The 25,437-nt window shown below is 48.9% G+C and overlaps 1 protein-coding gene across 1 annotated transcript; it reads left to right on the top strand.

Moving 5' to 3' along the window:
• The first annotated feature begins 9,585 nt into the window (after positions 1-9,585).
• On the top strand, positions 9,586-25,431 carry SMDT1 (single-pass membrane protein with aspartate rich tail 1). Its single transcript, XM_053689053.1, has 3 exons — positions 9,586-9,783; positions 19,727-19,874; positions 25,317-25,431. Exons 1-2 carry the CDS (start codon positions 9,631-9,633, stop codon positions 19,862-19,864), a joined length of 291 nt encoding a protein of 96 aa, XP_053545028.1. The 5' UTR covers positions 9,586-9,630; the 3' UTR covers positions 19,865-19,874; positions 25,317-25,431.
• The last annotated feature ends 6 nt before the right edge of the window (positions 25,432-25,437 follow it).

The following is a 25,437-nucleotide window of genomic DNA, read 5'->3' as shown; positions in this document are numbered from 1 at the left end:
AAGAGAGGGGGGAGAAAGAGCAAAAGAGAGGGGGGAGAGAAAGCAAAAGAGAGGGGGAGAGGAAGAGCAAAAGAGAGGGGGGAGAGAGAGCAAAAGAGAGGGGGAGAGAGAGCAAAAGAGAGGGGGGAGAGAGAGCAATAAAGAGGGGAAGAGAGAGAGTAAAAGAGAGGGATGGAGAGAGCAAAAGAGAGGGGAAGGAGAGAAATAGAGGGAAGAGAGAGCAATATAGAGGGGTAGAGAGATAGAAAAAGAGAGGGGGGAGAGAGAGAGCAAAAGAGAGGGGGGAGAGAGAAAATAAGAGGGGGAAAGAGAGAAAGCAAAAGAGAGGGGGAGAGGAAGAGCAAAAGAGAGGGGGGAGAGAGAGCAAAAGAGAGGGGGAGAGAGAGCAAAAGAGAGGGGGGAGAGAGAGCAATAAAGAGGGGAAGAGAGAGAGTAAAAGAGAGGGATGGAGAGAGCAAAAGAGAGGGGAAGGAGAGAAATAGAGGGAAGAGAGAGCAATATAGAGGGGTAGAGAGATAGAAAAAGAGAGGGGGGAGAGAGAGAGAGCAAAAGAGAGGGGGAGAGAGAAAATAAGAGGGGGAAAGAGAGAAAGCAAAAGAGAGGGGAAGAGAGAGAGCAAAAGAAGAGAGGGGGAGAGAGAGCAAAAGAGAGGGGGAGAGAGAGCAATAAAGAGGGGAAGAGAGAGAGCAAAAGAGAGGGATGGAGAGAGAGCAAAAGAGAGGGGAAGGAGCAAAATAGAGGGAAGAGAGAGCAAAAGAGAGGGGGAGAGAGAGAAAGAGAGAGGGGGAGAGAGAGAGCAAAAGAGAGGGGGGAGAGATAGAGCAAAAGGCAGGGGGGAGAGATAGAGCAAACGAGAGGGGGGAGAGATAGAGCAAAAGAGAGGGGGGAGAGAGAGAGCAAAAGAGAGGGGGGAGAGAGAGAGCACAAAGAGAGGGATAGAGAGAGCAAAAGAGAGGGATGGAGAGAAAGAGCAAAAAAAGGGGAAAGAGAGAGAGCAAAAGAGAGGGGGGAGAGAGAGCGCAAAAGAGGGGGGAGAGAGAGCGCAAAAGAGAGGGGGGAGAAAGAGCAAAAGAGAGGGGGGGAGAGAAAGCAAAAGAGAGGGGGGAGAGAGAGCAAAAGAGAGGGGGAGAGAGAGCAAAAGAGAGGGGGGAGAGAGAGCAATAAAGAGGGGAAGAGAGAGAGTAAAAGAGAGGGATGGAGAGAGCAAAAGAGAGGGGAAGGAGAGAAATAGAGGGAAGAGAGAGCAATATAGAGGGGGAGAGAGATAGAAAAAGAGAGGGGGGAGAGAGAGAGCAAAAGAGAGGGGGGAGAGAGAGAGCAAAAGAGAGGAGGGAGAGAGAGAGCACAAAGAGAGGGATAGAGAGAGAGAGCAAAAGAGAGGGATGGAGAGAAAGAGCAAAAAAAAAGGGGAAAAGACAGAGCAAAAGAGAGGGGGGAGAGAGAGAGCACAAAAGAGAGGGGGGAAGAGAGAGCACAAAAGAGAGTGGGATAGAGAGCGCAAAAGAGAGGGGGGAAGAGAGAGCACAAAAGAGAGGGGCAGAGAGAGCCCGCAAAAGAGGGGGGAGAGAGAGAGCGCAAAAGAGGGGGAGAGAGAGTGCAAAAGAGAGAGAGAACGCAAGAGAGAGGGGGAGAGAGAGAGCAAAAAAAAGAGGGGGGAGAGAGAGCGCAAAAGAGAGGGGGGAGAAAGAGCAAAAGAGAGGGGGGAGAGAAAGCAAAAGAGAGGGGGAGAGGAAGAGCAAAAAAGAGGGGGGAGAGAGAGAGCAACAGAGAGGGGGAGAGAGAGCAAAAGAGAGGGGGGAGAGAGAGAGCAAAAGAGGGGGGAGAGAGAGAGAGAGCAAAACAGAGGTGGAGCGAGAGAGAGAGCAAGGGGTGGGACCGCTGTACTGCAAAAAATGGCCCATGTAAACGGGCTTTAGGACTAGTAGACTATAATGGTATTACATTTTAAAGTTCTATAGCAACAAAAATATCAGACATTTCAAATAGATATTTACCAGATATGTTCCCCAGGTACAGTAGCATATTCTGAAAGTGAGATTACGTCAGATTATAGCTGCTTTCTATGGAATGACAAGGGTGAATGACAAAATGGAATGCCCATAGACTATAATGGGATTACATTTAAAAGTGCTATAGCAACGAAAATACGAGACATATCAAATAGATATTTACCAAATATGTTCCCAAGGTACAGTAGCACATATTCTGAAAGTGAGATTATGTCAGATTATAGCTGCTTTCTATGGAATGGCAAGGGTGAATGACAAAATGGAATGCCCATAGACTATAATGGGATTACATTTAAAAGTGCTATAGCAACGAAAATATAATATAATGGGATTGCATGGAACAAGTATATATAAACTGCGCTTTCCAATTATCACATAAATTATTTCACAACAGATATAGAACCAACATATTAAAATACCATAGAAAGTAAGTGGTATATAGTTTTACGTACACTATACAATACAGAGAATATAGGGTAAAACTTCAAAATGACCTGTATACTTATAACCAGATCAGAAAAGTGTATATCACCCCTGTTGGTATATAAGTTCCTGCATATAATGGAAGCAGAGGAAAATGTATTTTCCAATATATGTCCCTGGAAAGCGGTGTGGACAATTCCAAGCGGTGGCCTCAATGTCAATGGATGCTGCTCTTATACTGAGAGGACTTTGATACCCCTCCCAAATGGAACTTTTTAAAACAAAAACAGAGAGCGCAAACCACTCTAAGAGTAAAAATATTTAATTCAAATTGTAAAGCGCAAGTAAAAAATATACGTACAGGAATTAAAAACAACAAAGCATATGTTGTTTTTAATTCCTGTACGTATATTTTTTACTCTGTTGCAGGCCAGATGAGTGTTGACTTGTGCCCTTCCTACAGTCTAAGCGCAACCGGAACGTCGTGAAGACTTGGAGGTGCGGGGCTACTCAAAGTTGTAATAGCCTGTGTCTGGAGATCATGTGACTACGATATAGCTCCTCAACGCGTTTCATCGCGATCCGACCCAACTTTGTCAAGAAGTGATATATCAACAAACCGCTTAGAACCTTTTGAATTCAGCGGGCTGTCAAAGGTCAGATACGTTGCAGCGTCTGATTCGCTGACTACGTGTCACTTAATGATTGGCTACTGAATGCCAATGAAATCCTCCCAAGCAGCTGTCATAGCGATATGTGATATAATACATAAAGTGCTAAGAAGGCATATACCTAGCTATTGGACAATACTTATAGCTATACACATACAAGCATGTATTAAGTAACACTGTAAAAGGGGTACAATGTAAAAAATTCAGTAATATAAAAACTTTGCTACGCAAATAAAACGCTTATGATTGAAAACATTAGAACACGTAAAAGGCTATCTGGCAGACAAAATACAAACTATCAATAGTTAATGATGTAGGTAATTGTGTACTGTGATATGAGAAAGTGATCCAGGATACTAAATTTGAAATCCTATCTGCTATCAAAAATGGTTGACTATTATGTGATCTCATAGATAGTTCTGAAGATCTTAGATTATCAGCTGCTACCGCTAAAACACTGTCCTTACTAAAAGAGGTTTCAGAATCCAGAAACGTTAGTGCAACACTGGATGAAAAATGCAAGGGTCTGTCAGGAGTCCAGAAACTCATTGACCTTTTATACACACACACTAATTAGAAGCAAACAGATCACAGGTGAGGATGGTTACCTTTAATAGCCATTCAAACCCTTTTGTGTTATCATTCATGTTCTCTGAAAAATGGCCAAGAAATCATAAATTCTGCCAGGGTATGTAAACTTATGAGCACAACTGTATATTATTAGATATTATTAGATAAACCATTGACAATATCACCCTCTTTTTCAGTCAGCTTGGTCACGGAATTATCCTGTTTATATATACTTTAGCCAACCTTGGCGCTACTATTCCCTTTTTCGTTACTTTGAATCAAAGATCCAGTTAGGGGGTCTTATATAGTGTAGCGTGTATATATATATATAAATCTAGGCGCAGTTTTCTACAACCTCATACATCTATTTTCGTTCTTTGGTTTAACACGCCATGTTGTATCACAGAGGAGTAGTGTTTCCATATATCTTATCTGTCCCCTCTTTTAGTAAGGACGGTGTTTTAGCGGTAGCAGCTGATAATCTTCAGAACTATCTATGAGATCACATAATAGTCAACCATTTTTGATAGCAGATAGGATTTCAAATTTAGTATCCTGGATCACTTTCTCATATCACAGTACACAATTACTTACATCATTAACTTTTGAGAGTTTGTATTTTGTCTGCCGGATAGCCTTTTACGTATTCTAATGTTTTCAATCATAAGCGTTTTATATTACTGAATTTTTTTACATTGTACCCCTTTTACAGTGTTACTTAATACATGCTTGTATGTGTATAGCTATATAAGTATTGTCCAATAGCTAGGTATATGCCTTCTTAGCACTTTATGTATTATATCACATATCGCTATGACAGCTGCTTGGGAGGATTTCATTGGCGTTCAGTAGCCAATCATTAAGTGACACGTAGTCAGCCAATCAGACGCTGCAACATACCTGACCTTTGACAGCCCGCTGAATTCAAAAGATTCTAAGCGGTTTGTTGATACATCACTTCTTGACAAAGTTGGGTCGGATCCCGATGAAACGCGTTGACGAGCTATATCGTACTCACATGATCTCCAGACACAGGCTATTACTTTGAGTAGCCCTGCACCTCCAAGTCTTCACGGCGCTTAGACTGTAGGAAGGACCGAGTGACACAAGTCAACACTCATCTGGCCTGCAACAAAGTTTCTGTGGTGATATGCACTATATGCTTTGTTGTTTTTAATTCCTGTACGTATATTTTTTACTTGCACTTTACAATTTGTATTAAATACTTTTACTCTTAGAGTGGTTTGCGCTCTCTGTTTTTGTTTTACAAGTTCCATTTGGGAGGGGGATCATAGTCCCCTCAGTATAATAAGAGCAGCATCCATTGACAGCATTTTCTGAGGCCACCGCTTGGAATTGTCCACATCGCTTTCCAGGGACATATATTGGAAAATACATTTTCCTCTGCTTCCATTATATGCAAGAACTTACATACCCACAGGGGTGATATACACTTTTCTGATCTGGTTATAAGTATACAGGTCACTTTGAAGTTTTACCCTATATTCTCTGTATTGTATAGTGTACGTAAAACTACACTGTGTGCAGAATTATTAGGCAAATGAGTATTTTGACCACATCATCCTCTTTATGCATGTTGTCTTACTCCAAGCTGTATAGGCTTGAAAGCCTACTACCCATTAAGCATATTAGGTGATGTGCATCTCTGTAATGAGAAGGGGTGTGGTCTAATGACATCAACACCCTATATCAGGTGTGCATAATTATTAGGCAACTTCCTTTCCTTTGGCAAAATGGGTCAAAAGAAGGACTTGACAGGCTCAGAAAAGTCAAAAATAGTGAGATATCTTGCAGAGGGATGCAGCACTCTTAAAATTGCAAAGCTTCTGAAGCGTGATCATCGAACAATCAAGCGTTTCATTCAAAATAGTCAACAGGGTCGCAAGAAGCGTGTGGAAAAACCAAGGCGCAAAATAACTGCCCATGAACTGAGAAAAGTCAAGCGTGCAGCTGCCAAGATGCCACTTGCCACCAGTTTGGCCATATTTCAGAGCTGCAACATCACTGGAGTGCCCAAAAGCACAAGGTGTGCAATACTCAGAGACATGGCCAAGGTAAGAAAGGCTGAAAGACGACCACCACTGAACAAGACACACAAGCTGAAACGTCAAGACTGGGCCAAGAAATATCTCAAGACTGATTTTTCTAAGGTTTTATGGACTGATGAAATGAGAGTGAGTCTTGATGGGCCAGATGGATGGGCCCGTGGCTGGATTGGTAAAGGGCAGAGAGCTCCAGTCCGACTCAGACGCCAGCAAGGTGGAGGTGGAGTACTGGTTTGGGCTGGTATCATCAAAGATGAGCTTGTGGGGCCTTTTCGGGTTGAGGATGGAGTCAAGCTCAACTCCCAGTCCTACTGCCAGTTTCTGGAAGACACCTTCTTCAAGCAGTGGTACAGGAAGAAGTCTGCATCCTTCAAGAAAAACATGATTTTCATGCAGGACAATGCTCCATCACACGCGTCCAAGTACTCCACAGCATGGTTGGCAAGAAAGGGTATAAAAGAAGAAAATCTAATGACATGGCCTCCTTGTTCACCTGATCTGAACCCCATTGAGAACCTGTGGTCCATCATCAAATGTGAGATTTACAAGGAGGGAAAACAGTACACCTCTCTGAACAGTGTCTAAGAGGCTGTGGTTGCTGCTGCACGCAATGTTGATGGTGAACAGATCAAAACACTGACAGAATCCATGGATGGCAGGCTTTTGAGTGTCCTTGCAAAGAAAGGTGGCTATATTGGTCACTGATTTGTTTTTGTTTTGTTTTTGAATGTCAGAAATGTATATTTGTGAATGTTGAGATGTTATATTGGTTTCACTGGTAAAAATAAATAATTGAAATGGGTATATATTTGTTTTTTGTTAAGTTGCCTAATAATTATGCACAGTAATAGTCACCTGCACACACAGATATCCCCCTAAAATAGCTATAACTAAAAACAAACTAAAAACTACTTCCAAAACTATTCAGCTTTGATATTAATGAGTTTTTTGGGTTCATTGAGAACATGGTTGTTGTTCAATAATAAAATTAATCCTCAAAAATACAACTTGCCTAATAATTCTGCACTCCCTGTATATACCACTTACTTTCTATAGTATTTTAATATGTTGGTTCTATATCTGTTGTGAAATACTTTATGTGATAACTGGAAAGCGCAGTTTATATATACCTGTTCCATGCAATCCCATTATAGTCTATGGGCATTCCATTTTGTCATTCACCCTTGCCATTCCATAGAAAGCAAGGGAAAAGGAAATAGGAAAAGGAAATATAGGGAAAGGAAATATACCTGGTATATTTCCTTTTCCCTTGATTTTTGTTAGTGATAGCTAGGTATCACTGCCCTGGGCACAAAAGGTTGAAGTTGGCGCTGGGGTATACATCATTCACATTCCATAGAAAGCAGCTATAATCTGACATAATCTCACTTTCAGAATATGCTACTGTACCTTGGGAACATATTTGGTAAATATCTATTTGATATGTCTCGTATTTTCGTTGCTATAGCACTTTTAAATGTAATCCCATTATAGTCTATGGGCATTCCATTTTGTCATTCACCCTTGTCATTCCATAGAAAGCAGCTATAATCTGACGTAATCTCACTTTCAGAATATGCTACTGTACCTGGGGAACATATCTGGTAAATATCTATTTGAAATGTCTGATATTTTTGTTGCTATAGAACTTTTAAATGTAATACCATTATAGTCTACTAGTCCTAAAGCCTGTTTACACGGGCCATTTTTTGCAGTACAGCAGTCCCTTGCTCTCTTTCTCCCCCTCTCTTTTGCTCTCTCTCTCCCCCCTCTCTTTTGTTCGCTCTTCCCCCCTCTCTTTTGCTCTCTCCCCCTCTTTTGCGCTCTCTCTCTCCCCCCTCTCTTTTGCTCCCTCTCCCCCCTCTCTTTTGCTCTCTCCCCCCCTCTCTTTTGCTCTCTCCCTCTCCCCCCTCTCTTTTGCGTTCTCTCTCTCTTTTGCGCGCTCTCTCTCCCCCCTTTTGTGTGCTCTCTCTCCCCCTCTTTTGCGCTCTCTCTCTCTCCCCCTCTCTTTTGCGCTCTCTCTCCCCCTCTCTTTTGCTCTGTCTCTCTCCCCTTTTTTTTGCTCTCTCTCCATCCCTCTTTTGCTCTTTCTCTCCATCCCTCTCTTTTGCTCTCTCTCCCCCATCTCTTTTGCTCTCTCTCCGCCCTCTCTTTTGCTCTGTCTCTCTCCCCTCTCTTTTGCTCTCTCTCTCCATCCCTCTCTTTTGTTCTCTCCCCCCCCTCTCTTTTGCTCTCTCTCCCCCTCTCTATTGCTCTCTCTCCCCCTCTCTTTTGTTCTCTCTCCCCCTCTCTTTTGCTTTCTCTTTCCCCCTCTTATTTTCTCTCCCCCCTTTTTTTTGCTTTCTCTCTTTCCCACTCTTATTTTCTCTCTCCCCCTCTCTTTTGCTCTCTCTCCCCCTCTCTTTTCCCTCTATTTTGCTCTTTCCCCTCTCTTTTGCTCTTCCCCATCTATTTTGTACTCTCCCCCCTCTCTTCTGCTATTCCCCTCTCTTTAGCTCTTTCCTATCTCTTTTTGTCTCTCCCCCTCTCTTTCTATTTCTCTCCCCTCTCTCTCGCGCCGAATGTTCCCGGCCACGCCCACTTTTGCCCCACTGCCGCAAACAGCATGTCAGGTAAGGCCGGGTCTCTACTGCGCATGACAGCTTCGGACAAACACACTTGGCCTTTTATATAACAGGATGGGCATTCTATTTTGTCATTCACTCTTGTCATTCCATAGAAAGCAGCTATAATCTGATGTAATCTCACTTTCAGAATATGCTACTGTACCTGCGGAACATATCTGGTAAATATCTACTTGATATGTCTCATATTTGTGTTTCTATAGCACTAAATGTAATCCTATTATAGTCTATGGGCATTCCATTTTGTCATTCACCCTTGTCATTCCATAGAAAGCAGCTATAATCTGATGTAATCTCACTTTCAGAATATGTTACTGTACCTGGGGAACATATCTGGTAAATATCTATTTGATATGTATCATAGTTTAGTTTCTATAGCACTTTTAAATGTAACCCCATTATAGTCTATGGGCATTCCAGTTTGTCATTCACCCTTGTCATTCCATAGAATGCAGCTATAATCTCACTTAATCTCACTTTCAGAATATGCTACTGTACCTGGGGAACATATGTGGTAAATATCTATTTGATATGTCTGATACTTTTGTTGCTATAGCACTAAATGTAATCCTATTATAGTCTATGGGCATTCCATTTTGTCATTCACCCTTGTCATTCCATAGAAAGCAGCTATAATCTGATGTAATCTCACTTTCAGAATATGCTACTGTACCTGGGGAACATATCTAGTAAATATCTACTTGATATGTCTCATATTTTAGTTTCTATAGCACTAAATGTAATCCCATTATAGTCTATGGGCATTCCAGTTTGTCATTCACCCTTGTCATTCCTTTTAGTACATCCCTTTCTAATTTACTCCTATTATAATTTTTTCTTCGATCTCTTGGTATTTAAAAAAACCAAACAGGAATGTAAGCTTGGGATCAAGCACATTTTTGGTTCAGCACCTGTTTAGCGCTTGCCGATTGGTGGCTAAATGTAGTGCTACCCAGGGTGGTGAACCAAAAATAGGCCAGCTCCTAAGCATACATACCTGCTTCTTTTAAAGAAAGATACCAAGAGAACAAAGAAAAAGATATAATAGGAGTGCTAAAATTGATGCTCTATCTGAATCATGAGAAAAAGAAAAGTTTGGGTTTTATGTTCCTCTTTGTGTAATCACTCAAAAGCAACGCCCCTAGACATCACGGGCGGCCAATCTCAAACTATCCCTGGTGATGTCATATGAACACGCCTACGTAGCAGCGTACGTATTGTACGTAACTCCGCCCCCACGTCACTGCAGGTGTCTGCCTCCTGCAAGATGGCGTCCAGGACCCGTGTGCTGTGTGTTGCGGGGCTCCGAGCGGCGGCCAGGACTGGTGGGTTCTTACGGTCACCAGTAACACCCTCTGCAGTGCCCCGGCGCACAGCCATCGCCACCGGTCACGGCGCGATTCTCCCCAAACCGGAGAAGGTAAGTTCCGGGTGCTGGGTGTCAGCCGTCCAATCAATCTTGTGTGCTTTACCACCTGCTAATGTTACCTCGCAACCAGAGGGTGGTGACCCCCAACGCTTGGGATACGTCGATAGGCATGTGACAGCATTTGAATGACGTATCTGAAGGCCAATCAACATCTGCCCTTTTTAACGCTTTCTGTTAACCAAGAGCTGCAAATCGAAACCTGTTTTATATAAATTATATCAGCCAGTGACCCTGAGGGCATGTGACTAGTAGCCAGTGACCCTGAGGGCTAGCATTGTGTCATGTGACTAGTAGCCAGTGACCCTGAGGGCTAGGGCTAGCATTGTGTCATGTGACTAGTAGCCAGTGACCCTGAGGGCTAGCATTGTGTCATGTGACTGACCTGTAGCCAGTGACCCTGAGGGCTAGCGCTGTGTCATGTGACTGACCAGTAGCCAGTGACCCTGAGGGCTAGCGCTGTGTCATGTGACTGACTAGTAGCCAGTGACCCTGAGGGCTAACGCTGTGTCATGTGACTGACTAGTAGCCAGTAACCCTGAGAGCTAACGCTGTGTCATGTGACTAGTAGCCAGTGACCCTGAGGGCTAGCGCTGTATCATGTGACTGACTAGTAGCCAGTGACCCTGAGGGCTAGCGCTGTCATGTGACTGACCAGTAGCCAGTGACCCTGAGGGCTAGCGCTGTGTCACGTGACTGACCAGTAGCCAGTGACCCTGAGGGCTAGCGCTGTGTCATGTGATTAGTATGCAGTGACCCTGAGGGCTAGCATTGTGTCATGTGACTAGTAGCCAGTGACCCTGAGGGCTAGCATTGTGTCATGTGACTAGTAGCCAGTGACCCTGAGGGCTAGCGCTGTCATGTGACTAGTAGCCAGTTACCCTGAGGGCTAGCGCTGTCATGTGACTAGTAGCCAGTGACCCTGAGAGCTAACGCTGTGTCATGTGACTAGTAGCCAGTGACCCTGAGGGCTAGCGCTGTGTCATGTGACTGACTAGTAGCCAGTGACCCTGAGGGCTAGCGCTGTCATGTGACTGACTAGTAGCCAGTGACCCTGAGGGCTAGCGCTGTGTCATGTGACTAGTAGCCAGTGACCCTGAGGGCTAGCGCTGTCATGTGACTAGTAGCCAGTGACCCTGAGGGCTAGCGCTGTCATGTGACTAGTAGCCAGTGACCCTGAGGGCTAGCGCTGTCATGTGACTAGTAGCCAGTGACCCTGAGGGCTAGCGCTGTCATGTGACTAGTAGCCAGTGACCCTGAGGGCTAGCGCTGTGTCATGTGACTAGTAGCCAGTGACCCTGAGGGCTAGCGCTGTGTCATGTGACTGACTAGTAGCCAGTGACCCTGAGGGCTAGCGCTGTCATGTGACTAGTAGCCAGTGACCCTGAGAGCTAACGCTGTGTCATGTGACTAGTAGCCAGTGACCCTGAGGGCTAGCGCTGTGTCATGTGACTGACTAGTAGCCAGTGACCCTGAGGGCTAGCGCTGTGTCATGTGACTGACTAGTAGCCAGTGACCCTGAGGGCTAGCGCTGTGTCATGTGACTAGTAGCCAGTGACCCTGAGGGCTAGCGCTGTGTCATGTGACTAGTAGCCAGTGACCCTGAGGGCTAGCGCTGTGTCATGTGACTAGTAGCCAGTGACCCTGAGGGCTAGCGCTGTCATGTGACTAGTAGCCAGTGACCCTGAGGGCTAGCGCTGTCATGTGACTAGTAGCCAGTGACCCTGAGGGCTAGCGCTGTCATGTGACTAGTAGCCAGTGACCCTGAGGGCTAGCGCTGTCATGTGACTAGTAGCCAGTGACCCTGAGGGCTAGCGCTGTCATGTGACTAGTAGCCAGTGACCCTGAGGGCTAGCGCTGTCATGTGACTAGTAGCCAGTGACCCTGAGGGCTAGCGCTGTCATGTGACTAGTAGCCAGTGACCCTGAGGGCTAGCGCTGTCATGTGACTAGTAGCCAGTGACCCTGAGGGCTAGCGCTGTCATGTGACTAGTAGCCAGTGACCCTGAGGGCGCTAGCGCTGTCATGTGACTAGTAGCCAGTGACCCTGAGGGCGCTAGTGCTGTCACGTGACTGACCAGTAGCCAGTGACCCTGAGGGCGCTAGTGCTGTCACGTGACTGATCAGTAGCCAGTGACCCTGAGGGCGCTAGTGCTGTCACGTGACTGACCAGTAGCCAGTGACCCTGAGGGCGCTAGTGCTGTCACGTGACTGACCAGTAGCCAGTGACCCTGAGGGCGCTAGTGCTGTCACGTGACTGACCAGTAGCCAGTGACCCTGAGGGCGCTAGTGCTGTCACGTGACTGACCAGTAGCCAGTGACCCTGAGGGCGCTAGTGCTGTCACGTGACTGACCAGTAGCCAGTGACCCTGAGGGCGCTAGTGCTGTCACGTGACTGACCAGTAGCCAGTGACCCTGAGGGCGCTAGTGCTGTCACGTGACTGACCAGTAGCCAGTGACCCTGAGGGCGCTAGTGCTGTCACGTGACTGACCAGTAGCCAGTGACCCTGAGGGCGCTAGTGCTGTCACGTGACTGACCAGTAGCCAGTGACCCTGAGGGCGCTAGTGCTGTCACGTGACTGACCAGTAGCCAGTGACCCTGAGGGCGCTAGTGCTGTCACGTGACTGACCAGTAGCCAGTGACCCTGAGGGCGCTAGTGCTGTCACGTGACTGACCAGTAGCCAGTGACCCTGAGGGCGCTAGTGCTGTCACGTGACTGACCAGTAGCCAGTGACCCTGAGGGCGCTAGTGCTGTCACGTGACTGACCAGTAGCCAGTGACCCTGAGGGCGCTAGTGCTGTCACGTGACTGACCAGTAGCCAGTGACCCTGAGGGCGCTAGTGCTGTCACGTGACTGACCAGTAGCCAGTGACCCTGAGGGCGCTAGTGCTGTCACGTGACTGACCAGTAGCCAGTGACCCTGAGGGCGCTAGTGCTGTCACGTGACTGACCAGTAGCCAGTGACCCTGAGGGCGCTAGTGCTGTCACGTGACTGACCAGTAGCCAGTGACCCTGAGGGCGCTAGTGCTGTCACGTGACTGACCAGTAGCCAGTGACCCTGAGGGCGCTAGTGCTGTCACGTGACTGACCAGTAGCCAGTGACCCTGAGGGCGCTAGTGCTGTCACGTGACTGACCAGTAGCCAGTGACCCTGAGGGCGCTAGTGCTGTCACGTGACTGACCAGTAGCCAGTGACCCTGAGGGCGCTAGTGCTGTCACGTGACTGACCAGTAGCCAGTGACCCTGAGGGCGCTAGTGCTGTCACGTGACTGACCAGTAGCCAGTGACCCTGAGGGCGCTAGTGCTGTCACGTGACTGACCAGTAGCCAGTGACCCTGAGGGCGCTAGTGCTGTCACGTGACTGACCAGTAGCCAGTGACCCTGAGGGCGCTAGTGCTGTCACGTGACTGACCAGTAGCCAGTGACCCTGAGGGCGCTAGTGCTGTCACGTGACTGACCAGTAGCCAGTGACCCTGAGGGCGCTAGTGCTGTCACGTGACTGACCAGTAGCCAGTGACCCTGAGGGCGCTAGCGCTGTCACGTGACTGACCAGTAGCCAGTGACCCTGAGGGCGCTAGTCGCTGTCACGTGACTGACCAGTAGCCAGTGACCCTGAGGGCGCTAGCGCTGTCACGTGACTGACCAGTAGCCAGTGACCCTGAGGGCGCTAGCGCTGTCACGTGACTGACCAGTAGCCAGTGACCCTGAGGGCGCTAGTGCTGTCACGTGACTGACCAGTAGCCAGTGACCCTGAGGGCTCTAGCGCTGTCACGTGACTGACCAGTAGCCAGTGACCCTGAGGGCGCTAGCGCTGTCACGTGACTGACCAGTAGCCAGTGACCCTGAGGGCGCTAGCGCTGTCACGTGACTGACCAGTAGCCAGTGACCCTGAGGGCTAGCGCTGTCACGTGACTGACCAGTAGCCAGTGACCCTGAGGGCTAGCGCTGTCACGTGACTGACCAGTAGCCAGTGACCCTGAGGGCTAGCGCTGTCACGTGACTGACCAGTAGCCAGTGACCCTGAGGGCTAGCGCTGTGTCATGTGACTAGTAGCCAGTGACCCTGAGGGCTAGCGCTGTGTCATGTGACTAGTAGCCAGTGACCCTGAGGGCTAGCGCTGTGTCATGTGACTAGTAGCCAGTGACCCTGAGGGCTAGCGCTGTGTCATGTGACTAGTAGCCAGTGACCCTGAGGGCTAGCGCTGTGTCATGTGACTGACCTGTAGCCAGTGACCCTGAGGGCTAGCGCTGTCATGTGACTAGTAGCCAGTGACCCTGAGAGCTAGCGCTGTGTCATGTGACTAGTAGCCAGTGACCCTGAGGGCTAGCGCTGTGTCATGTGACTGACCTGTAGCCAGTGACCCTGAGGGCGCTAGTGCTGTCACGTGACTGACCAGTAGCCAGTGACCCTGAGAGCTAGCGCTGTGTCATGTGACTAGTAGCCAGTGACCCTGAGGGCTAGCGCTGTGTCATGTGACTAGTAGCCAGTGACCCTGAGGGCTAGCGCTGTGTCATGTGACTAGTAGCCAGTGACCCTGAGGGCTAGCGCTGTGTCATGTGACTGACCTGTAGCCAGTGACCCTGAGGGCTAGCGCTGTCATGTGACTAGTAGCCAGTGACCCTGAGAGCTAGCGCTGTGTCATGTGACTAGTAGCCAGTGACCCTGAGGGCTAGCGCTGTGTCATGTGACTGACCTGTAGCCAGTGACCCTGAGGGCTAGCGCTGTCATGTGACTAGTAGCCAGTGACCCTGAGGGCTAGCGCTGTGTCATGTGACTAGTAGCCAGTGACCCTGAGGGCTAGCGCTGTGTCATGTGACTAGTAGCCAGTGACCCTGAGGGCTAGCGCTGTGTCATGTGACTAGTAGCCAGTGACCCTGAGGGCTAGCGCTGTGTCATGTGACTAGTAGCCAGTGACCCTGAGGGCTAGCGCTGTGTCATGTGACTAGTAGCCAGTGACCCTGAGGGCTAGCGCTGTGTCATGTGACTAGTAGCCAGTGACCCTGAGGGCTAGCGCTGTGTCATGTGACTAGTAGCCAGTGACCCTGAGGGCTAGCGCTGTGTCATGTGACTAGTAGCCAGTGACCCTGAGGGCTAGCGCTGTGTCATGTGACTAGTAGCCAGTGACCCTGAGGGCTAGCGCTGTGTCATGTGACTAGTAGCCAGTGACCCTGAGGGCTAGCGCTGTGTCATGTGACTAGTAGCCAGTGACCCTGAGGGCTAGCGCTGTGTCATGTGACTAGTAGCCAGTGACCCTGAGGGCTAGCGCTGTGTCATGTGACTAGTAGCCAGTGACCCTGAGGGCTAGCGCTGTGTCATGTGACTAGTAGCCAGTGACCCTGAGGGCTAGCGCTGTGTCATGTGACTAGTAGCCAGTGACCCTGAGGGCTAGCGCTGTGTCATGTGACTAGTAGCCAGTGACCCTGAGGGCTAGCGCTGTGTCATGTGACTAGTAGCCAGTGACCCTGAGGGCTAGCGCTGTGTCATGTGACTAGTAGCCAGTGACCCTGAGGGCTAGCGCTGTGTCATGTGACTAGTAGCCAGTGACCCTGAGGGCGCTAGCGCTGTCACGTGACTGACCAGTAGCCAGTGACCCTGAGGGCGCTAGCGCTGTCACGTGACTGACCAGTAGCCAGTGACCCTGAGGGCGCTAGCGCTGTCACGTGACTGACCAGTAGCCAGTGACCCTGAGGGCGCTAGCGCTGTCACGTGACTGACCAGTAGCCAGTGACCCTGAGGGCGCTAGCGCTGTCACGTGACTGACCAGTAGCCAGTGACCCTGAGGGCGCTAGCGCTGTCACGTGACTGACCAGTAGCCAGTGACCCTGAGGGCGCTAGCGCTGTCACGTGACTGACCAGTAGCCAGTGACCCTGAGGGCGCTAGCGCTGTCACGTGACTGACCAGTAGCCAGTGACCCTGAGGGCGCTAGCGCTGTCACGTGACTGACCAGTAGCCAGTGACCCTGAGGGCGCTAGCGCTGTCACGTGACTGACCAGTAGCCAGTGACCCTGAGGGCGCTAGCGCTGTCACGTGACTGACCAGTAGCCAGTGACCCTGAGGGCGCTAGCGCTGTCACGTGACTGACCAGTAGCCAGTGACCCTGAGGGCGCTAGCGCTGTCACGTGACTGACCAGTAGCCAGTGACCCTGAGGGCGCTAGCGCTGTCACGTGACTGACCAGTAGCCAGTGACCCTGAGGGCGCTAGCGCTGTCACGTGACTGACCAGTAGCCAGTGACCCTGAGGGCGCTAGCGCTGTCACGTGACTGACCAGTAGCCAGTGACCCTGAGGGCGCTAGCGCTGTCACGTGACTGACCAGTAGCCAGTGACCCTGAGGGCGCTAGCGCTGTCACGTGACTGACCAGTAGCCAGTGACCCTGAGGGCGCTAGCGCTGTCACGTGACTGACCAGTAGCCAGTGACCCTGAGGGCGCTAGCGCTGTCACGTGACTGACCAGTAGCCAGTGACCCTGAGGGCGCTAGCGCTGTCACGTGACTGACCAGTAGCCAGTGACCCTGAGGGCGCTAGCGCTGTCACGTGACTGACCAGTAGCCAGTGACCCTGAGGGCTAGCGCTGTGTCATGTGACTGACCAGTAGCCAGTGACCCTGAGGGCTAGCGCTGTGTCATGTGACTGACCAGGTCTAAGGGCTAGCGCTGTGTCATGTGACTGACCAGTAGCCAGTGACCCTGAGGGCTAGCGCTGTCATGTGACTGACCAGTAGCCAGTGACCCTGAGGGCTAGCGCTGTGTCATGTGACTGAGCAGTAGCCAGTGACCCTGAGGGCTAGCGCTGTGTCATGTGACTGACCAGTAGCCAGTGACCCTGAGGGCTAGCGCTGTGTCATGTGACTGACCAGGTCTAAGGGCTAGCGCTGTGTCACGTGACTGACCAGTAGCCAGTGACCCTGAGGGCTAGCGCTGTGTCACGTGACTGACCAGTAGCCAGTGACCCTGAGGGGGCTAGCGCTGTCACGTGACTGACCAGTAGCCAGTGACCCTGAGGGCGCTAGCGCTGTCACGTGACTGACCAGTAGCCAGTGACCCTGAGGGCGCTAGCGCTGTCACGTGACTGACCAGTAGCCAGTGACCCTGAGGGCGCTAGCGCTGTCACGTGACTGACCAGTAGCCAGTGACCCTGAGGGCGCTAGCGCTGTCACGTGACTGACCAGTAGCCAGTGACCCTGAGGGCGCTAGCGCTGTCACGTGACTGACCAGTAGCCAGTGACCCTGAGGGCGCTAGCGCTGTCACGTGACTGACCAGTAGCCAGTGACCCTGAGGGCGCTAGCGCTGTCACGTGACTGACCAGTAGCCAGTGACCCTGAGGGCGCTAGCGCTGTCACGTGACTGACCAGTAGCCAGTGACCCTGAGGGCGCTAGCGCTGTCATGTGACTGACCAGTAGCCAGTGACCCTGAGGGCTAGCGCTGTGTCATGTGACTGACCAGTAGCCAGTGACCCTGAGGGCTAGCGCTGTGTCATGTGACTGACCAGGTCTAAGGGCTAGCGCTGTGTCATGTGACTGACCAGTAGCCAGTGACCCTGAGGGCTAGCGCTGTGTCATGTGACTGACCAGTAGCCAGTGACCCTGAGGGCTAGCGCTGTGTCATGTGACTGAGCAGTAGCCAGTGACCCTGAGGGCTAGCGCTGTGTCATGTGACTGACCAGTAGCCAGTGACCCTGAGGGCTAGCGCTGTGTCATGTGACTGACCAGGTCTAAGGGCTAGCGCTGTGTCATGTGACTGAGCAGTAGCCAGTGACCCTGAGGGCTAGCGCTGTGTCATGTGACTGAGCAGTAGCCAGTGACCCTGAGGGCTAGCGCTGTGTCATGTGACTGAGCAGTAGCCAGTGACCCTGAGGGCTAGCGCTGTGTCATGTGACTGAGCAGTAGCCAGTGACCCTGAGGGCTAGCGCTGTCATGTGACTGACCAGTAGCCAGTGACCCTGAGGGCTAAAGCGCTGTCATGTGACTGACCAGTAGCCAGTGACCCTGAGGGCTAAAGCGCTGTCATGTGACTGACCAGTAGCCAGTGACCCTGAGGGCTAAAGCGCTGTCATGTGACTGACCAGTAGCCAGTGACCCTGAGGGCTAGCGCTGTGTCATGTGACTGACCAGGTCTAAGGGCTAGCGCTGTGTCATGTGACTGACCAGTAGCCAGTGACCCTGAGGGCTAGCGCTGTGTCATGTGACTGACCAGTAGCCAGTGACCCTGAGGGCTAGCGCTGTGTCATGTGACTGACCAGTAGCCAGTGACCCTGAGGGCTAGCGCTGTGTCATGTGACTGACCAGTAGCCAGTGACCCTGAGGGCTAGCGCTGTGTCATGTGACTGAGCAGTAGCCAGTGACCCTGAGGGCTAGCGCTGTGTCATGTGACTGACCAGTAGCCAGTGACCCTGAGGGCTAGCGCTGTGTCATGTGACTGACCAGTAGCCAGTGACCCTGAGGGCTAGCGCTGTGTCATGTGACTGACCAGTAGCCAGTGACCCTGAGGGCTAAAGCGCTGTCATGTGACTGACCAGTAGCCAGTGACCCTGAGGGCTAAAGTGCTGTGTCATGTGACTGACCAGTAGCCAGTGACCCTGAGGGCTAGCGCTGTGTCATGTGACTGACCAGTAGCCAGTGACCCTGAGGGCTAAAGCGCTGTCATGTGACTGACCAGTAGCCAGTGACCCTGAGGGCTAAAGCGCTGTCATGTGACTGACCAGTAGCCAGTGACCCTGAGGGCTAAAGCGCTGTGTCATCTGACTGACCAGTAGCCAGTGACCCTGAGGGCTAGCGCTGTCATGTGACTGACCAGTAGCCAGTGACACTGAGGGCTAAAGCGCTGTCATGTGACTGACCAGTAGCCAGTGACCCTGAGGGCTAAAGCGCTGTCATGTGACTGACCAGTAGCCAGTGACCCTGAGGGCTAAAGCTGTGTCATGTGACTGACCAGTAGCCAGTGACCCTGAGGGCTAGCGCTGTGTCATGTGACTGACCAGTAGCCAGTGACCCTGAGGGCTAGCGCTGTGTCATGTGACTGACCAGTAGCCAGTGACCCTGAGGGCTAGCGCTGTGTCATGTGACTGACCAGTAGCCAGTGACCCTGAGGGCTAGCGCTGTGTCATGTGACTGACCAGTAGCCAGTGACCCTGAGGGCTAGCGCTGTGTCATGTGACTGACCAGTAGCCAGTGACCCCTGAGGGCTAGCGCTGTGTCATGTGACTGACCAGTAGCCAGTGACCCTGAGGGCTAGCGCTGTGTCATGTGACTGACCAGTAGCCAGTGACCCTGAGGGCTAGCGCTGTGTCATGTGACTGACCAGTAGCCAGTGACCCTGAGGGCTAGCGCTGTGTCATGTGACTGACCAGTAGCCAGTGACCCTGAGGGCTAGCGCTGTGTCATGTGACTGACCAGTAGCCAGTGACCCTGAGGGCTAGCGCTGTGTCATGTGACTGACCAGTAGCCAGTGACCCTGAGGGCTAGCGCTGTGTCATGTGACTGACCAGTAGCCAGTGACCCTGAGGGCTAGCGCTGTGTCATGTGACTGACCAGGTCTAAGGGCTAGCGCTGTGTCATGTGACTGACTAGTAGCCAGTGACCCTGAGGGCTAAAGCGCTGTCATGTGACTGACCAGTAGCCAGTGACCCTGAGGGCTAGCGCTGTGTCATGTGACTGACCAGTAGCCAGTGACCCTGAGGGCTAGCGCTGTGTCATGTGACTGACCAGTAGCCAGTGACCCTGAGGGCTAGCGCTGTGTCATGTGACTGACCAGTAGCCAGTGACCCTGAGGGCTAGCGCTGTGTCATGTGACTGACCAGTAGCCAGTGACCCTGAGGGCTAGCGCTGTGTCATGTGACTGACCAGTAGCCAGTGACCCTGAGGGCTAGCGCTGTGTCATGTGACTGAGCAGTAGCCAGTGACCCTTGCTGTGTGATTTCAGTGTCTCTGTCTCTCTGCAGGTGAGCTTTGGGCTCCTGCGTGTGTTCACTGTCGTCATTCCCTTCCTGTATGTTGGGACCCTCATCAGTAAGAACTTCGCCGCCCTGCTGGAGGAGCATGACATCTTTGTCCCAGAGGATGATGACGACGATGATTGAAGTATTAATAGTAAGTGCATAAAAACCCTGTTCTATAAATAGATCATTGTCCCAGTAACCCCTCGTGTGACACACCTGGGTACAAATGGCTTAAAGTTTTATAATATATTGTAAATTGGCTGCAGAGGAAAAAGATATTTTGTTAAAGGGACAGTCTAGTCAAAATTAAATTATCATGACTCAGATAGGACATGTAATTTTAAAAAACTTACCAATTTACATTTATCAAATTTGCTTTGTACTATTGGTATTCTTTGTTGAAAGCTAAACCTAGGTAGGCTCATATGCTAATTTCTAAACCCTTGAATGCCGCCTCTTAAGTCAGTGCATTTTTAATTTCTTTTACAGCTAGATGGCGTTAATGTGTGTCATATAAATAACATTGTGCTCATTCCTATGGAGTTACTTATGAGTCAGTACTTGGCTAAAATGCAAGTCTGTCAAAAGCACTGAGATAAAGGGGCAGTCTGCAGAGGCTTAGATACAAGGTAATCAAAGGTAAAAAGTATATTAATATAACTGAGATAAGGGGCAGTCTGCAGAGGCTTAGATACAAGGTAATCACAGAGGTAAAAAGTACATTAATATAACTGAGATAAGGGGCAGTCTGCAGAGGCTTAGATACAAGGTAATCACAGAGGTAAAAAGTATATTAATATAACGGTGTTGGTTATGCAAAAGTGGGGAATGGTAAATAAAGGGATTATCTATCTTTGGAAACAATACAAATTCTAGAGTAGACTGTCTCTTTAAGTTTTCAAAATATCTCTTGAATACATTTGTTTGCTTTGCTCATGGTTTAACATCACATAAATCATAAGGGAACAAATGTAGTAATATAAAAGTTGCATTGCTGACGAGAACGTTAAGGAGTAACAGCTTTGCAGACCGGAACAGATGCTGCTTCGTATGTGACTATTGTTTTCAAATGGTACTTTGCTCTGGCTGCACCATGTTAAGGAAAACTAACAGTGCAGCTAGAAGAGAACAGCCTGATATGGAGCAGATCTGCAAAGTTAAAGCGCTAACAGTTTCTGCAAGTGTCCTCTTCTTTCCGTAGACATTGTGCATTTTGTGCAATGGCATTTTAGATCACAGTAGATTCTTCCTTGGGTCTAGTCGCTATACTCACTGAGGGACGTCCCCTGCAGCTCTGCTAGTCGCTATACTCGCTGAGGGACGTCCCCTGCAGCTCTGCTAGTCGCTATACTCGCTGAGGGACGTCCCCTGCACCTCTGCTAGTCTCTGTACTCGCTGAGGGACGTCCCCTGCACCTCTGCTAGTCTCTGTACTCGCTGAGGGAAGTCCCCTGCACCTCTGCTAGTCTCTGTACTCGCTGAGGGAAGTCCCCTGCAGCTCTGCTAGTCATTGTACTCGCTTAGGGAAGTCCCCTGCTGCTCTGCTAGTTGTGATATTGACTGAGGGACGTCCCCAGCAACTCTGCTAGTCTCTGTACTCACTGAGGGACGTCCCCTGCAGCTCTGCTAGTCTCTGTACTCACTGAGGGACGTCCCCTGCAGCTCTGCTAGTCACGTCCCCTGCAGCTCTGCTAGTCACGTCCCCTGCAGCTCTGCTAGTCACGTCCCCTGCAGCTCTGCTAGTCACGTCCCCTGCAGCTCTGCTAGTCACGTCCCCTGCAGCTCTGCTCTGTATTGTGCATGAAGACGGTGGTCATGTGATGATGAGCAACAAGATGGCGGCTCAGCACTGCTAAGAGAATAGCTGTAAAGACTGCTGCAGGGATAGGAGGAAAACAGTGGCTACAGCAGTTAGTCTCTTTAAAGGGACATGAAACAAAGTTTACAAATCTTTCCAATTTACTTCTATTATCTCATGTGTTCCATTCTCTTGGTGTCCTTTGTTGAAGGAGTTGTATTGCACTACTGGGAGCTAGCTGAAAGCATCTGGTGAGTCAATGACAAGAGGCAAATGTGCAGCCACTAATTAATCAGCAGCTTCTGAGTCTACCTAGGTATACTTTTCCACAAAAAAAGGAAAGGCTTTAGATAATAGAAATAAATGGGAAAGTTGCTCCGTCTAAATCACAAGAAAAGTGTTTCATGGCCCCTTAAAGGCATTTAGTGTTTAAAAGTGCCTTTAAGTATAGTATTGGGCTTATTCTCCGCCTTTTGCCAGTCAGGGTGCAGTTTAATTTCCAACCACTAGAGGGAGCTGCGTGAAGTGTTATGAGCCCTGGTTTGTCATGCGGTAACGTTCCTGCACATTCACTTCTACCGTATAGTTACAGCAGTGATGATGCCCTTAAAGGGACAGTAAAGCCACAATTAAACTCATGATTTAGATAGGGCATGTCATTTTAAACTCATTTACTATTCTAATCACATTTGCTTTGATCTCTTGGTATTCTTAGTTGAAAGCTAAACAGTGGGTAGGCTCATATGCTAATTTCTAAGCCCTTGAAAGCCACCTTATCTCAATGCATTTGATAGTTTTTCACAATATAGATATCGTGCTTAAAGGGACACTCAAGTTAAATTCAATTTTCATGATTCAGCTACAGCATGTAATTTTAAACAACTTTCCAATTTACTTCCATAAAAAAAAAAAAAAAATGTGCACAGTCTTTTATATTTATAATTTTTGAGTCACCAGCTCCTACTAAGCATGTGCAAGAATTCAGACTATACGTATATGCATTTGTGATTGGCTGATTGCTATCACATGGTATAAGGGGAGTGGAAATATACATTTGAAGTTCAGACTAAGTGCTATTGCATTGTCTTATCTTGCATTTGTTGATTATGCAAATCTAATGTGTTGACTGGTCCTTAAGCCTGGAGGGGCGGGGCTGTGTGCGCATGGCGCCCTTAAGCCTGGAGGGGCGGGGCTGTGTGCGCACAATGCCCTTAAGCCGGGGCTAGCAGGGCTGTTTGCTGTTACTGAGTATACACTGGCGCAATGTGATGATGATACGGTTTAGCAACCTCCACAGGGACTTCACCCAAAGACTCTAGGGCAACCGTATAGCTGCACACTTTTCTAGTCTATTAAAGACTGCTACCCTGGGTATCTTGCTAAACATTGCTCTGTTTATATAGATGCATTTTGACCTATTAAATAATGAAGAAAAAAAAAATCTAGTGGCCCTGTTGGTGGACACCTTTTGATCTATAACAGTGTCATCAAATAAAATGGTAGATTCAGATATACCTGTTGGTCACAGCTGGTCTAGAGTAGAAGGTGCCAAGAGGTGCAATTAATTTATTAGTTCATCATAAGGTTGACGGACCTCACTTTTTATAGCAGACTCTGTATCACCACCTTATCTGACGGACCTCACCTGTATAGCAGACTCTGTATCACCACCTTATCTGACAGACCTCACCTGTATAGCAGACTCTGTATCACCACCTTATCTGACAGACCTCACCTGTATAGCAGACTCTGTATCACCACCTTATCTGACAGACCTCACTTTTTATAGCAGACTCTGTATCACCACCTTATCTGATGGACCTCACCTGTATAGCAGACTCTGTATCACCACCTTATCTGACAGACCTCACTTTTTATAGCAGACTCTGTATCACCACCTTATCTGACAGACCTCACCTGTATAGCAGACTCTGTATCACCACCTTATCTGACAGACCTCACCTGTATAGCAGACTCTGTATCACCACCTTATCTGACAGACCTCACCTGTATAGCAGACTCTGTATCACCACCTTATCTGACAGACCTCACTTTTTATAGCAGACTCTGTATCACCACCTTATCTGATGGACCTCACCTGTATAAGCAGACTCTGTATCACCACCTTATCTGACAGACCTCACTTTTTATAGCAGACTCTGTATCACCACCTTATCTGATGGACCTCACCTGTATAGCAGACTCTGTATCACCACCTTATCTGATGGACCTCACCTGTATAGCAGACTCTGTATCACCACCTTATCTGACAGACCTCACCTGTATAGCAGACTCTGTATCACCACCTTATCTGACAGACCTCACCTGTATAGCAGACTCTGTATCACCACCTTATCTGACAGACCTCACTTTTTATAGCAGACTCTGTATCACCACCTTATCTGATGGACCTCACCTGTATAAGCAGACTCTGTATCACCACCTTATCTGACAGACCTCACTTTTTATAGCAGACTCTGTATCACCACCTTATCTGATGGACCTCACCTGTATAGCAGACTCTGTATCACCACCTTATCTGATGGACCTCACCTGTATAGCAGACTCTGTATCACCACCTTATCTGACAGACCTCACCTGTATAGCAGACTCTGTATCACCACCTTATCTGACAGACCTCACCTGTATAGCAGACTCTGTATCACCACCTTATCTGACAGACCTCACTTTTTATAGCAGACTCTGTATCACCACCTTATCTGATGGACCTCACCTGTATAAGCAGACTCTGTATCACCACCTTATCTGACAGACCTCACTTTTTATAGCAGACTCTGTATCACCACCTTATCTGATGGACCTCACCTGTATAGCAGACTCTGTATCACCACCTTATCTGATGGACCTCACCTGTATAGCAGACTCTGTATCACCACCTTATCTGACAGACCTCACCTGTATAGCAGACTCTGTATCACCACCTTATCTGACAGACCTCACTTTTTATAGCAGACTCTGTATCACCACCTTATCTGATGGACCTCACCTGTATAGCAGACTCTGTATCACCACCTTATCTGACAGACCTCACTTTTTATAGCAGACTCTGTATCACCACCTTATCTGACAGACCTCACTTTTTATAGCAGACTCTGTATCACCACCTTATCTGATGGACCTCACCTGTATAGCAGACTCTGTATCACCACCTTATCTGACAGACCTCGCTTTTTATAGCAGACTCTGTATCACCACCTTATCTGATGGACCTCACCTGTATAAGCAGACTCTGTATCACCACCTTATCTGACAGACCTCACTTTTTATAGCAGACTCTGTATCACCACCTTATCTGATGGACCTCACCTGTATAGCAGACTCTGTATCACCACCTTATCTGACGGACCTCACCTGTATAGCAGACTCGTTATCACCACCTTATCTGATGGACCTCACCTGTATAGCAGACTCTGTATCACCACCTTATCTGATGGACCTCACTTTTTATAGCAGACTTTGTATCACCACCTTATCTGACAGACCTCACCTGTATAGCAGACTCTGTATCACCACCTTATCTGACAGACCTCACCTGTATAGCAGACTCTGTATCACCACCTTATCTGACGGACCTCACCTGTATAGCAGACTCGTTATCACCACCTTATCTGATGGACCTCACCTGTATAGCAGACTCTGTATCACCACCTTATCTGATGGACCTCACTTTTTATAGCAGACTTTGTATCACCACCTTATCTAGCACTTTTTTCTGTTATTAATGAAGTGTCCTGTATACAATGTTCTGTGCATTAACCACCTTGTCTCTCTACAGGTGACACTGATGAGCACAGAGGGAGCTGCAGGGATTTGCGCCTGATCTGCTGCATATATAGACTGATTGTGTGTCAGTAACTGTGATAAAGAGATTAATAAAGATGTAAATTATATTCTTG

This window comes from Bombina bombina, chromosome 7 (genome assembly GCF_027579735.1).
Source record: "Bombina bombina isolate aBomBom1 chromosome 7, aBomBom1.pri, whole genome shotgun sequence".
In the NCBI taxonomy this organism is placed as follows: Eukaryota; Metazoa; Chordata; class Amphibia; order Anura; family Bombinatoridae; genus Bombina; species Bombina bombina.
This window is presented reverse-complemented; position numbering and strand designations above follow the sequence as displayed.